This window comes from Hemiscyllium ocellatum, chromosome 37 (assembly GCF_020745735.1).
Source record: "Hemiscyllium ocellatum isolate sHemOce1 chromosome 37, sHemOce1.pat.X.cur, whole genome shotgun sequence".
NCBI lineage: Eukaryota > Metazoa > Chordata > Chondrichthyes > Orectolobiformes > Hemiscylliidae > Hemiscyllium > Hemiscyllium ocellatum.
In genome coordinates, this window is record NC_083437.1 from 8738534 (window position 1) to 8754024 (window position 15491).

Consider the following 15491-nt stretch of genomic DNA (forward strand, 5'->3'; position numbering starts at 1 on the left):
TTTCTCTGGTGTGAGTATTGTACAAGGGGAACTTTTAGGTGCGACAATGAAGTGTTTTGGAATTAGTGAGGTTTTATCATATGTTAGTTTAAATGTAAATAGATTGGATTATTCTGTTTTAACTTCATTTCTACAAGTTGATAAAGTTCTGTTTAACCGAATAACATCAATTGGATCATCATAACATTGAGGTTGAAGCTTAATTATTACCCAGTTATTGTGTATTTTTGTGTTTCTGATTGTTCTTCATATTTGGGATATTCAAAAGGTTTGCTTCCTGGAGTGAAGAGGTTGTGCTGTGAGGAATGGTGAAGCAGTTTGGGCAGTGTTCCTGAAGTTTAGAATAACATGAACTTATTGTAAGATTCCAAGGGAGCTTGTCAAAGTCAATACTGAAATAATTTCTTCCCCCTTGTGGGGTAATCAAAATGTAGGATCCATAGTTATTGAGCAAGTGATCACCTATTTAATATGAAATGAGGAAGAATTTCTGCTCTGGCTAGTGCATCTTTGGAATTTTGTACTCGAGACTTGTGGAAGGTGAGTCATTAAATTGTTTTAAAACTTAAGTTGGGTAAATTTTTGAAATGAATGGGAGTTGCGGGTTATGAGAAACAGGCAGGAGAGTGGAGATGAGGCCATGATCAGATCAGCAACATCTTAATGAGTCCATAGCAGGCTCAAGGGACATTACAGCCTGCAATTCTTTCTATTTATGTTCCTAAATTTCAGATTGGTCCTGACCTTGTAATTCTAGCAATCACTAAAATGTTTATAATCCTAGATTAGGACATGGTCTCCATCGGTCATCAATGTTTGCATCTTAACCTAATGCTACTTAATTTTGTTTTTCTGATGTGACTTAGTAACCATGTAATGTTTCAAATTTCACAGTTCTAGAACCGTGGGCACCTTCCATTCGGCATTTTTTGAACTCCTTTGTTGAATCATCAACAGTCACAAATGTACTGCTGTGGCAATAAGATTGGAGAGCCATGATTTTTAACCACTATTTGTGTCTAAAATTTAGTTTTTAGTGTATCTCCAGACAGATGAAATCATTGGTAATTATTCTAAATTTCAAAGTGTAAATTCAATAGTGGACTGCAGAGAGATTATTTCAAATAACAAGGTTTTACATAGTTTTTGATGAACATGTTATCTGAGCTCTTTCACTAAAATTGAGGATATTAATTTTGTTATTCCTTTGCAGAAATTGGAGTTTACTGTATCAGATGTTTCTAGTCCTACTGAAGCACTTTCAAAAATGGAGCTCTCTGCTGAAGAATTGAACAAGTGGCTAGAAAAGCTTATTATCGAAGACCGGGCTAGCAATGAGCAAATCTTTGACTGGGTAGAAGTAGGTTGAACTATTGAACTGTAAGATTAAACCATTCTGTGTTATTTTCTTAAATTGGTCATATCTCTCAATTTACAAGGGTAATTGCTTTCTGACAAAACTATTAAAATAACAACATCACCCTGAGAAATGATGTCCTTGTGTCTTGTTACCTTTATTGATATGTAATAGTTAACATTTGTAGGATCAGTAGTGTCACATTGTTTACCCTTCCCAAATCATGGGTAAAACTTTAAATACAACAACTAAGAGGGCACTTCCTTATGCATCAAATTAAAAGTTAATGTGATCATCGGATATGCATTTAACACACTTACCTTCATTGCTCAGAACTTTGAGTTTAGAAGTTGGGACATTATGATGAGGTTATACAGAACATTAGTGAGGTCTCTTTATGCCGTTCTGGTCACCTTGCTATAGGAAGGATATCATTAAATTGGAGAGTGTTCAGAAAAGTCCTACCAGGATGTTGGGGGGAATGGAGGATTTGAGTTATAAAAGTAGGCTGGGACCTTTTTCACAGAAGTGTAGGAAATTGAGGAGGGAGGTTTATAAAATCATGAATGGCATAGACTAGGTGAATAGTAAGGGTATTTTTCCCTAGGGTGGAGGAGTTCAAAACTAGGGGGCATATTTTTAAGGTGAGAGGTGAAAGTTTTAAAAAGAACATCGGGGCAACTTTTTTTACATATAGACTAACCATCGGCTTACTGAAATTGTTCTAATTTATCCATTAACTATTAAATTTGCACCTTATCATTGCCACCTAATTAAACAACAAAAAGAGAAACCACCTTGAGTGGTAACATGTCAAACTAAGCAAACTGAACACTGACAAAAACCCTTAAAATTGAACTTCTCGATACCGCAGTTCCCTGTCCTCTTTTCTCTTGAGCGCTTTATATTGAGTAAGACTCTTGATGTCAAATTCTAAAATTATTTATTTTCTCTCTTTAGGCTAATTTAGATGAATCACAGGTTGGGTCATCTACATTCCTTCGTGCTTTAATGACAACAGTATGTAGATCAGCTATTACAGGTAAAATTAGCAGTCTCTTGCACTCTCTTCTTTCCAATGTATAATGTATTTCATTTTTCATTTGGTGTATTACATAACATTACTCACAATGTTATAGATCATGGGGTCTGATTTTAAAAATCCAAATATAAACCTTTAGAAAAATGATTTGATGTTTTGATTGACCTCCAATGCCCTAGCGACACTTAATTTAAGTATTTTAGGAAATGTAAATACAAATCTATAGGCCCATGTTCATCATATCTGACTTTTTGAATGCCAGATGAGCATTGTTACTGTTTGCCATAATAATTATGGAACCATGCAAAATTTCACTGAGGACAGTTGGTAAGAGTGGTTAGTAACTGCATGGAGACTTGAGTAACAGGTTCTATAAATTTATCCCTTTATCATATATCTCAATGAATACAAGTCCATAACTAAGCTATCATGGGTCAGAAAATGCATGACACCTTTCTAAGCATTGAGCAAAATTTTCATTGAGCGTGAGAAATGTATTGTAATTACTCTAAGGATTTGTTTTGACTAATCTTGTGACACCATAGGTAGGATAAAGATGCAAGTAGTAACTGATATAGGTGTACCTATTATACTCCAATGAAGTGACCGCATCAGTGAATTTGAGAGACCGTTTTTAGTGTGGGAGGAGCAAAGGTCTTCATGATAGGCTATTAATTTAATCAAAGCCATTTTGCGTAGCTGTTCCATTCCTCCAGTACAAAGAGAATTTAAGGGTGATATTTTAGTTGTTAATGTAAGTAGGCTGACTATGTCCCAGTAATAAGTCACTTTTCACTTTCATTGTGATCAGGCATTGTCTTTTCTGTATAAGTGCTATCTACTGTATGGAGTTTGGCAATGAAATTTGCTTTGGTGTCTCTGCACATACAACCCAATGGAAAGTTGCTGAATGGAATGGAAAACACATTGGATGAATGTAGAAATTTTGAATGTTATTTTTTTTTTTAGAAGTACAATGTTGCTAGTTGCTTTTTAAGTGTCTGTATTTGTTGATTAAAACAAACTTTGCTGGTATTGTCCACATTGTCTCCCCTAGTGTGTGAATGATCATTGGGCCTCTGCATCCTCTGATTTTTCGAAGAGCAAGTCCATATTGTCAGTAGTAATTATACATTTTGGATCTGCAAGCAACTGATGCATAGCAGCTGTTTGTGTTCATCTGAAAATTTATCTCTGTAACATCGCATAAAAATAGTGGATTATAAATGGTCCCCTGGGACAAAACAAAATGGAACACAGTTGCTGCATGCGTAGGGAAATAGTGAATCCTTTCTACATAGGATAAAGTTTCTCAGCTTGATCTGTTTGCCATCCAAAGAAATCTTGGCTGATCCTCTACATTTGCTTCATACCCTTCCCAATTATCTAATCAAAATCTATCAGACTCTTTCCTAAAAACATAATTGATTGAACACTGAAACCTTGTGAGGAAGTCAATACCACATTGTCTCCTGATTCACTGTGAAATGACCCATCTCTGGGGATGGGTAAAAATGGCTTTCCTCATTTTTAACAAGTCATCTGTTAATTTAATGTAATTACTGTAATTAATTACAGTCTTATTGCTTTATGTCCACTAGCAAACCTGCATTTGTGATGTGCATTTAAAGTGTTGTGCTGCACCCTCTGAAACTGGATGCCTTAAATATTTGAAGTCAGATGGTGCCAGGTTATAGTCCAAAAGGTTTATTTGAAATCGCAAGCATTCGGGGCACTGCCCCTTAGTCAGGTGAAGTCTGAAATCTGTAGTCTTTTCGGGATCTTCTTTTCTTTCTTGCATCGCTGTGGAGACTTGATGTCTGTGGTCAGTATGCATGATCTTCTTGGAGATCCTGTCCACTTTGATTGTAGCCAAAGGGCAATGCTCCGAAAGCTTATGATTTCAAATAGACCTATTGGACTATAACCTGGCGTCATCTCACTTCTGACCTTGTCCAAACCAAGCACCTCCACATCAATAAATATTTAAAATACTGTAGTTGATAAAATAAGAAACTTTGGAATTTACAAAAAGGTGTATTGTGTAGGATTGCTGTGAAACAAACAGTTTAAAAATGCCAATGCATGTAATGTATATGAAGTGTGCTATGTACTGAGTCAATTTTGTAAAAATTAAGTATCCATAGATATTATTACTTCATCTAGGGAAATGGTATTAAAGATGCTTTTGATACTTTATGCACTTTTGTGTTCTTTTCCAATATTGCATTGTTACCTATAGGGGAAGGAGCTCCAAGTCGAGTGGATGCAAATGTTATACAACAGAGATTGCGATTATTACTGAAGTACCTTAACTCCGATACAGAAAGAGAATTACAAGCACTTTATGCACTACAAGCATTAATAGTAAAACTTGATCAACCCCCTAGTAAGTAATGTACAAGTTTCTTAACTTTTGGTACAATTTAATCTGAATTCTGAGTTATACTGAAACGTATCTCCTGTCTACCTTTTCTTCTCTTTATCCCTTACCCCCAACAACCTTTTCTCTTAATTAAGTAATTTTCATTCTGTCATGGGATGTGGATGTTGTTGGCTAGGTCAACATTTATTGTTCATCCTCATTGCTCAGAGGGCAATTAAGATACAGCTACATTACTGTGGACTTGGAGTGTAGTCCAGACCAAATAAGGCTAGCACACTAGTTTGTGTTTTTTTAAACAATTGACACAGGTTACACAATCACTATTAGACTAGCTTTTCATTTCAGACTTTTATCAATAAATTCAAATTTCACCATCCGTCATGCTAGGATCCAAACCCTTATCCCTGGAATATTAGTTTGGACGTGTAGCCCAAACTCCCAATGGCATTACCATTGGCGTACTGCCTCTTCAACAAACAGAAAGGTGAAAATTTATGTTACCAGACCTTCTAAGTATTTACAGATCAACTCCTGAATTTTCAGTTTTATTTTTAGAAAGTGGCCTAATTCTGCACATGCGATACTTTTAAAACATTGACTTGTCAACACAACGTTCCTTTAAACTTGATGTTTTACAATGAGTATCAAAGGAACTTCCCTAGTTTAGTGAATGGAGATACAATATTATGTGGTACCGAACCACTTGAACCAAGAGACTTTACAGATGGGATCAAGTGAATCCCTAGAAGAGTGTAAGGGCACTAGGACTAAGCTTAAGAGGGAAATCAGGAGGGCTAAAAGAGTACATGAAATAGCTTTGGCATGTAGGGTTAAGGAGAATCCAGAGAGATTTTACAGATAGATTAAGGACAAAAGAGTAACTAGGGAGAGAAAAGATCCTCTTAAACATCAAGATGCTACTTGTGTGTAATTACAGGAAACGGATGAGATACTAAACAAATATTTCACATCAGTATTAACTGTGGAGAAGGACATGGAAGCTAGGGAACTGAGGTAAATAAATAGTGATGTCTTGAAAAGTGTCTACTTCAGAAGAGGAAGTGTTGAAGGTCTTAAAATGCTTAAAGATAGATAAATCCCTGGAACCAGATCAGGTGTTTCCCAGAACTTTGTGGGAAGCTAGGAAAGTGATTGCTGCCTTGCTGAGATATTTGTGTCACAACACCCATGGGTGGGGTGCCAGAAGACTTGGAGGGTGCCTAATGTGCCATTATTTAAGAAAGGTGGTAGGGGAAAACCAGGAACTATTAACCAGTGCACCTGATGTCAATGGTGGCCAAGTTGTTGGAGGGGATTCTGAGGGACAGGATTGACATGCAATTGGAAAGGCACGGACTGATTAGAGGTAGTCAACATGGCTTTGAGTTTGGGAAATTGTCTCTCTATCTTGATTGAGTTTTTTGAAGTATCAAAGAAGATTGATGAAAGCAGAGTGATAAACATTGTCTATATGGACTTCAGCAATGTGATCAGCAAGGTTCCGTGTGGTGGATTGGTGAGCAAGGTTAAATCACATAGAATACAAGGGAAGCTAGCTAATTGGATACAAAATTAGCTTGAAGGTAGGAAACAGAGGATATTGATTTTTTTGGGACTAGAGGCCTGTGACCAGTGGTGCGCTACATGGATATACTGTTTTTTATCATTCATATAAATTATTTGGATGTGAATATAGGAGGTATGGTTAGTAAGTTTGCAGATTACACCAATACACACGCTGTAGTGGACAATGAAGGAGGTTACCTGAGCGTACAACCATGATCTTGATCAGATAGGTCAAGGAGTGGCAGATGGAGTTTAATTTTGATAAATGTGAGGTGTTGTATTTTGGTAAGGCATTCCAGGACAGGATTTATTTAATTAATGATAGGGCCCTGGGGACTGTATCGGAATGAAGAGGCCAAGGGGTATAGGTGCATAGTTCCCTGAAAGTGGAATCACAGATAGACAGGGTGGTGAAGAAAGCATTTGGCATGCTTGCCTTCATTAGGTCAGTGCACTGAACAGGACAGTGGGGCTGCTTTTAGAAGACTGTTCAATTCTGGTCTCCCTGCTATAGAATAAATGTTGTGAAACTTGAAAGGGTTCAGAAAAGATTTACAAGGATGTTGCTGGGATTGGAGGATTTGGGCTAAAGGGAGAGGCTGAATAGACTGAGGCTCTTTCCTTGGAGCATTGGAGGCTAGGGGTGACCTTGTAGAGGTTAATAAAATCATGAAGGACATTGATAGGATGAATAGCCAAGGTCTGAATACCCAATGTAGGGGAGTCCAAAACTGGAGGGCATGGGTTTAATGTAAGAGGGGAAAGATTTAATAAGGACTTAAGGGTCAGTTTTTTCATGCAGATAGTGGTGCATGTATGGAATGAGTTGCCACATTAAGTGGTGGAGATGGTTGCAATGACACCATCTAAAAGGCATCTGGATGCTTACATAAATAGGAAGGGTTTAAAGGGACATAAGTAAAATGCTGGCAGAGATGGTGCTAGGTCAGTTTAAGACATATGGTTGGCATGGATGAGTTGGACAAAAGGGTCTGTTTCCATACTGTTAACCTCGACAACTCTGTGGTCTTGACCCAAGATGGTAGTCACATGCTGCATATTGGGTTAGAGTGGGGTTGTATGGTGAGGAATTGGCTACAATCCCCATCCTGATAATGAAGGGAGATAATTTCATGTTGAACTGACTAAAGCACATCCAGTATGTTTGGATCATAAAAATTTGAATTGGTTAACTACTTGGTGCAAAACTCTTGTGTCTTTGATGGAAATGCACAAGTAGGCCACTCAACCCAACGAGTCCATGCTCAAATGCACTTTCTGCACAAACAGTGATCCCACCTATATATGGCCATGTTGATCCCATATTTTTTTTTAATCTTCCTTTTCCTTAATTGCCTCTCTTAACCTATTAAAACTTGTCATTGGAATTGGTTTAATCATTAATTTGTCAAATATTCCAGACTTGCAGTCATTTGCATTTTACTTAAAAATGTTCTTGGTTTCTGTATTAAAATTGTTATATTGAATCTTGTATCTATGTCCATTTTCTATCTGCTCTGTCCCCTCCTTTCATGATTTTAAACAGGTTTTGTCCCTTAGTATGGACAGATAACTGTTTCCCTGGTGTTACAAAATACTAACAGTGTGTATTCCTTCTCTATCTTCTTCCCCACCCCCATACAGACTTGTTAAGAATGTTCTTTGACACTTTGTATGATGAGGATGTTATATCTGAAGATGCATTCTACAAGTGGGAAAGTAGCAAAGATCCAGCAGAGCAAAACGGCAAAGGGGTAGCGCTAAAATCTGTCACGGCTTTTTTTACATGGCTAAGAGAAGCTGAGGAAGAGTCCGAAGATAACTAAAACAAAATATGTCTTCGCCAATCAAAGTGCAAAAAGGCCAATCATCGCAACAAATATGCACAGATATACAGTCAGCGATCATGATGAAAATTATGGTACACGCACGTAAAGAAAATCCGCGGTGATGTTAAAGAACCATGGGTGGGAGCACTAAAAAAAATGTATTATTTATAGAAAATATTTTTGTTTTAAATTTTAAGCTTTTTTGTTATTTTTAAAAGGACAGATGGTTCCACTTTTCTGTGCAGCAAAAAAAATAAAAAAAATTGAACACTTTAATTTATTTTTAGAACTGCAACGGTTATGTAATTTGAGTTTGCAGTTACTGTAAACAGAATGTAACATAGAGAAAAGCAACCCAAACTCGTGCCCACCAGGCCATTTTAAACAAATATAGGGCATCAAAATTTAGTATATGGGCAGAGGTTAACAATGATGGCTGAAAGTAGTAATATGTACCAGTAATTCTTCCTGCCTGCTTCAGCTTGCTCCAGAAATGTACATAACATTCAACTGGAAGATGATGCTCCCCGAATTTCCAAGCCGTACATTATGAACTGCAGAACATGGAGAACTTGTACAAAAAAATTCAACTTGAGGAAGTGCTTGTAATACTTTCAAACTATAGAGCTACTCAAAAGCTTGTAAATACATAAAGAGAAATATTTAAAAAAAAATGACTCGTTACTATCTTTTCACTTTCAAAACTAAATAAAAACAGACCGTGCAAGTTGAAAAAAATAAATACAAACTACTGTTTATTTAAGAATTCATGATCACAAGACTGGTTCTACGTAAGTTTGCAAACTAGTTTGACTTTTTTTGTACTCTGTTACCTCATTGTATTATATGATGCAGGGCAGTGGATGCAATGCCCATTGTTGTGACGAGTTGTATCAAATGGCTGGCTGACACTAGTCAGTTATTGAGATGTGACAGAAGGTTTTTTTGAAAAAATACTGAACAAATGAAGATCCTTCCTCCTTAAAAACTTTCAACCATTGGTTTGAGACGCCTGTCAGAGCTGTCGTTGTGAAAGAAAATGTCAGAATATTTGAAATAATGGGTTACGTTTTCCAAACACACATGCAACCTTTCACACCAGCTGCTTCCATTGATGCTAGTTGCAGCAAACCGAAAATATTATCGTGTGAAACAGCATTTTTCCGAAAGTTATGTGGTTTATCTCATGAGTTGCTTATTTGATTTAAACATGGCCTCAAAGATTAACACTACATTTTATTTGTACCAGTTTGTGCATTTTTTGTTTGAGAATTGGTTTTGGAAGCTTAGCATAATATGGATCAGCTAGTGATTTTAAAACTTGCTTCATTGGCAAGATGGCTTTTGGAATGCTTATGAAGATAATGTTCCAAACTCTGAGATGCCATTAAATAACTGCATAACTTGAATTAAATCAGTTCTAGGCTGGTAATATATAATGGATTGGATTTTTTTTTTCTGTGCTTTCAATATCCATACATTTCTATATTAGAGAGGTCTCACTTAATTCCCCCACTGTGTAATTAGATGGGTTCACTAACACTAAAACCTTGGTTTAAGAGGCATGAGTATCAATGCTGATTTTATGTTGTTTCAATTTGTAACAAGATGAGCATTAGCCTCAGTTGCTGTCTGTATACATCATAAATTGAAATGTGTGCACATCCAAAAAGCTGGAATGGATTCAAAACCTGTTGAATTTTCTTATTCCGTGAATTATTCTAAAGATATGACCTGAAGAAGTGGTAAATATCAATGTAAGGATATAAACAACATTCACCGTATTAATATGGAGACAACTCGTGTCTGTCAGTCACCTTGGGTACAGATTTGAAATACAAAAACAATAGATAAGAGAATTGAATTTGCATTCTTATGATGTTTCAGGACCCCAAAATTTGGATTCAGGAAGAGCATTGCAGAATGGTGACTGTCTCATTGGTGCAAGACTTATGTTTATGCACTAACTTATTCTATTATATGGGTTTTGCTAGGTATTGGTTAGGCCCAAGTGCACATGAATAAAAATCCAACTATGGTTCTGTGTCAAAACTTGACCTTTACAAATGCTAAGCTGCTGTGTTGGTTTGCTTTGTTCAATATGTACTTTGATGAAATTACCCTGCTCCAAATTCTTAATAACCACCCCAGATCCTGGAATGTCAAAGCTCTGTGAATATCTATTTTACTAGTACATCACTTTTGAGTGGCTTATTTCCTCGTAGTTGTGCATGGGATACCTCTTTCAAATCAAGAAAAAAAGTAATTGTGCATTTTGTAATTTGTCATATCAAATAATTAAAAATGGAAGGTAATTGGCCTTGATACAAATCCTTTTAAGTTTAAAGAGCTGAGAAATTCTGCTGAATGCATGAATAGTGCTTTATGAATGTTACAACTGTATGAAACAGATTTGTATTCAATTATCTCCAGTATCTTTTTCAGTCAATTGTAATCTTTTACCATTATAAAGTTGTAATTGAGCGACTCACCAATGTGATGCACTTGTGTTCTCTAATTGGACTGCAGTTTTACAGTTTGAGAACAACTGGGCACAGGTAACTAAACTGTCTCAACGAAAGAATACATAATTGCTGAGAAAAAAAATTGTTAAAACAAAATTGCATTCCTTTGCATAATGTTCAGTAGAGCTTGAACTGTAAGTTGAAGCATTGCAGAAAAATATTAATATTTGTATTTAATCTAACAGCAGTCAGCTCAGAGGTAGTTCACCTATAGTAACTTAACAAGGCCAGGATAGCTATTGTATAATTCAAGTAGTCAGAAGCTTATCAGTTAATAAAAGGATTTACTACAGATTTTAGTAAGACCATGCTTAATAAGAAGTTTGAAATGAAGCATTACAAAGATCATGATAATGTAGTCAATCAGCATAGAAGCCTAATGGCATTTGACATTTGATTTTTAAAAAAATTCATTCTTACATGGGATGTTTGTGTCACTGTCAAGGCCAGCATTTGTTGCTCATTCCTTATCACCCTTGAGCTGTTGCCCTTTGCAATGGCCTGTACAGCCAATTATGAGTAAACAACATTTCTGGGGTCTGCAGTCACATATAGGCTAGACCAGGTAAGGACAACACATTTCTTTGCCTGAAGGACATATATAACAGTTGACATGGTTGTCATTAGGCTAGTTTTTAATTCCAGATTTTATGCATTCAGATTTCTCAATTTGCCATGGTGAGATTCATCCCCAGAACATTAGCTTGGATTCTGGATTAGTAGTGCTGTGTAATTAGCATGACACGACCACCTCCTTTAAATTGGACGGGACAACGGGTTTTTGCTGAACCAACATGTTTTCTTTGTCAAAACATTAAGGGAAGCTTTGATGCTGGGAGTAACCATCATTATTGTTGTGCAGTGATATTTCTTTAACTTCTTTTATCTATGAAGAAGATAACAAAAATGTTGCTCACTGAATTGCCTGAGTCCCAGAACACAATCAAGTACAACTATGCAAAAGATTAGACTATCTACCTTATGCCAAATGGTAACAGAAATTATTATTATTGAATTCTGTTCTTCTTGCCATTCTATCATGAAATTGTTATTTGACAGCGTAAATATCATGAAATTATTTTTAACTTCATATTTGTCACCAGTTTTATTCGCACTCAGTTTTATGAAAACAAAATGACCAAATCTAAATCAGCATTGCAAGTTGAAAGCTCTTTCTCACAGGCAAAACTTTAAATGTTTGTAGCTTCATTCAAACTTGTCACATTTTAGGAATTTTGTTTGAGGGGCATCACCTTGATGGGTGTGATTTTATTTTCTTCCTTCCTCTGTTGGCGTTCTGTACTTTGGTGAAACCATGAACAGCCTCAATAGTAGGACTCAATGCTACGGACATTCATTTATCCCTTAATTCTCTTTCATTTTTTATTTTTTGATGTTTCTTGGATGATCTGCTGAATTTGAGATCTCTAGCCTTGGTGTAGACAACTGCAACACCCATTCCTAAACTTGCCATTGTTACTTATGTTTTGACTAGTGCTGTTGAAATCAGTGCTATCACCTTTAATTTGGAAATGGTTTAGAAAATGTTATTCTTTTTCATGACATTGGAGCACAAAAGCTCACGCTCAAGGGTTAATATGAGTGATGTGAGCCAATTAACTGTGTGGTAACACAAGCAACTAATTGTTCAGAAGACAATGATCATGCTCCAATGCTTTGTGATGCTGTAGGTTATTGCATAACATTGTAACAATTCCCTCTGCTCACTCAGTACAGTTTCAGATTTGAAGTGTGACTCAAGCTAAAAGCAAATTATCAATTTTGAGGTTGCATATCCAGTTTTTACAAAGTGAACGTCATTATTTGTCACTTAGCTAGCTGTATCTTGACATCCTTTGAAGTTATTCATGCAAAATTATTGAGTTATTGAAGATATTTTCCTACAATATATTTTGAATATTCTGTATTGCACATCATTCATATCATATTTTATCCATAACTTTATCGTCATAAGATTAATTGTTTGGCTTTGTGAATAATGATAGCCACAAACTGGTATGTATTTAATGTATTTACAGATTGGTCATCCCTGAGGATTAATGTTGCACTTGGTTTTTTTGACTTTTTTTCATAACTAATTTCTTCCTGCATAATCATGAATTCTGGTCTTTAATTACGATGGAAGAAATGTACCACGCAGAGTCAGAACTTTTTATCATTTAATTAATTTTAATCTTTCTTGTAATCAGATTTATTGTAATATATGTTTTTGTAGTTTATGATCAGAAGTAACTTATTACTGCAGCTGTTGCGTCAGTTAAATGTTTTTTATATGTTGGCCTGAGGAATCTGGCAATGGTTTTTCCCTCTCTATCTTTTCTAGTCTTCTATCCACTGTTACTGATTGATAGAATTTGATTATGGTTTCCAAGTTAATCCAAGCCTCGGGAATCTACTGCCTTGAAGTTGCAGGACTTTAATCGTGTCGCACAGCTTTTAGTCCTGTTGTGTGATTTGAGTGAGGAAAAGAGCAATCATAATGAAGGGTTTTTTTTTCCAGAAATGAATTCTTTCTTAACATTTGTACCAGTATTAATCACTAAATTAACAGTTCCCTTAATTCAATCGATAAATATAAATGTGAGCAATTGGTTGACAGTTTAACTCTTTGTTTTTGATTATTAGCACTGCCTTTTACAGATGTTCAAGATATGAAATGTTTTAGCCTTATTGAAGTCCAATGTCATATCTTTTCAATTTGCTTTCCAAAATAACCTAAACCCTGGAAAATTAATTGCCTTTAAAACACCTCAATGAAAATAACTGAAGTACTAAAATATGTTAGGACATTTGGCCAAAGATTTCTGGTGACATACTTCTTTTGCTTGCTATATTGTAGGCAAGTATGTAAAAGCTTATTGTGCCTAATGTTCATAAACTTTATATGGTAAGGGAAACTTATGGGAAATGCATTTGTCAGAATGGAGTACTACTGTAAATGGTGAAAATGTTTATATTGACAAGAAAGACATGAAAAGGATCTTTGTGCAAATGCTGGATGGAGTGAAAAAATTGATACCCAATGAAACTGTAGATCAGTAAATGGTGAGTTGTACATTGTCACAGTACTAACAACCATGCCACTCCTCCACATGCCCACTTCTAAAAGTAAGGAACCAGACTTTACTGAAAACCTGATGGAACCCGAATGATACATATTGTTGTTAATACATCAAAATAACTTGCAGTAAGAAGGAAATACCCATCGAATTAGAAATAGTATTTGATATTTAACATTCCATTCAGTTTGATAAAGTTGTTTCATTTGCACCTTAATTGCCTGTTAATCTTCCACAAAATTAAGCCTGGGGTAAGTATGCTTTAAATGATGTGATATTAGTTGTGACTGCTTATGTGAAAAATGAACAATGATAAATGTGGTGTCTTACTCAAATAGGATCTGTTTTTTAATCTCATCTTTAAGAATCTCCTCTATCCAATCTATATGGTTTGACATTGACTTCCCTCCTATCCAATGCTTGCTTTGATTATTTCTCATGGTTAAGGAGATAACATTGTTTTGCCCCATTGTTTACTAAAACCCCTGATGTCCAATCATCTTTGCTGGACTATCAACTAGCACACTCCACAACCTGTATATTTAGGTCTTAACTCGCGGAACTTGCTAGGAGATGACAGAATCAGGTTTATTTTGGTCTTTGTCCCATCTCAGCTCTAGTACTTCCAATACAGTTCACTGGATAGCGATCAGTTTTAAGAACAGGCTTATTGTTCCTGCCTGTTTGATTTATACCAATTTGTTTGAAATGTTGTTAGACAGGGTGTTCTGCGTCCCTCATCAACCTTGTGCTGTAGACAATCCTTGTGCCCATTCAGTAAAAGGTTCGCACTATCCAAACAGCGTCCATAATTCGTCAATTGCATTATAGCCAATTTGTGTTAATGAAATGCACGTTATACCAGAAGTACCTGTATAACCAAACATCAATCGTGGGGAAATATAGTATGTGTGTAACTTCGACAGTAAATATAACAGTGTAGACTAGCTTATGTTAATGATTATTCCCCACAGTTTACCAAACAGGGATTTTTTTCTCAGAATTACTGATACAATTACCAGTTTTTGAAACAGTTCGTTTCTTGGCTGAGTTCAGAGAACTTCAGATGAAAGATTCTGATCTGAGAACTGGAAGCAATCTATGCCCCACTCCATTGGCCATGTGCCAACCACTTACCTTTACGGGTAAGTTTAATTCTTTGATCTGAAACAGAACTTGGAACAGTGAAGCAGCCTGTCTCAGTATGTCTTGAAGTCGATACTTGTGAAGCTTGGAGAAGTTGACTTTGCTGCTCCTGTTGTGCTCTTCCGGCTTCACATCTATTGACTCTGACTTCCAGCATCTGCAGTCCTTAGTGTCTCCTTGCTGTGAAGTTTGTGTGTGCGGGAGCAGGGGGATGTGTGGCTGGAGGAATAGGAGATTTGGCGAGGTACATCTGATTAAAATGTAACTGAACAGTTAGCCACGTTAAACTCGCTGTTGCAGGGCGGGAACCAATGTGTAATGAGCATTGTTTTGATTCCGTATGATGGATCAGTGATTTGGGGTTGTGCTTATGGGGTTGTGGGCGGCACGGTGGCACAGTGGTTAGCACTGCTGCCTCACAGCGCCTGAGACCCGGGTTCAATTCCCGACTCAGGCGACTGACTGTGTGGAGTTTGCACATTCTCCCCGTGTCTGCGTGGGTTTCCTCCGGGTGCTCTGGTTTCCTCCCACAGTCCAAAGATGTGCGAATCAGGTGAATT

The 15491-nt window shown here is 36.4% G+C and overlaps 1 protein-coding gene across 1 annotated transcript in view; it reads left to right on the forward strand.

Annotated features, from left to right (window-relative positions):
* Positions 1–9455, forward strand: part of LOC132833800 (eukaryotic translation initiation factor 4 gamma 3-like) — a 356819-nt gene extending 347364 nt beyond the window's left edge. The window contains exons 33-36 of the mRNA XM_060852385.1: positions 1214–1360; positions 2318–2399; positions 4642–4788; positions 7996–9455. Of these exons, the coding sequence (XP_060708368.1) occupies positions 1214–1360; positions 2318–2399; positions 4642–4788; positions 7996–8177 (558 nt within the window). The 3' untranslated portion in view covers positions 8178–9455. The remainder of the gene's footprint in view (positions 1–1213; positions 1361–2317; positions 2400–4641; positions 4789–7995) is intronic.
* The last annotated feature ends 6036 nt before the right edge of the window (positions 9456–15491 follow it).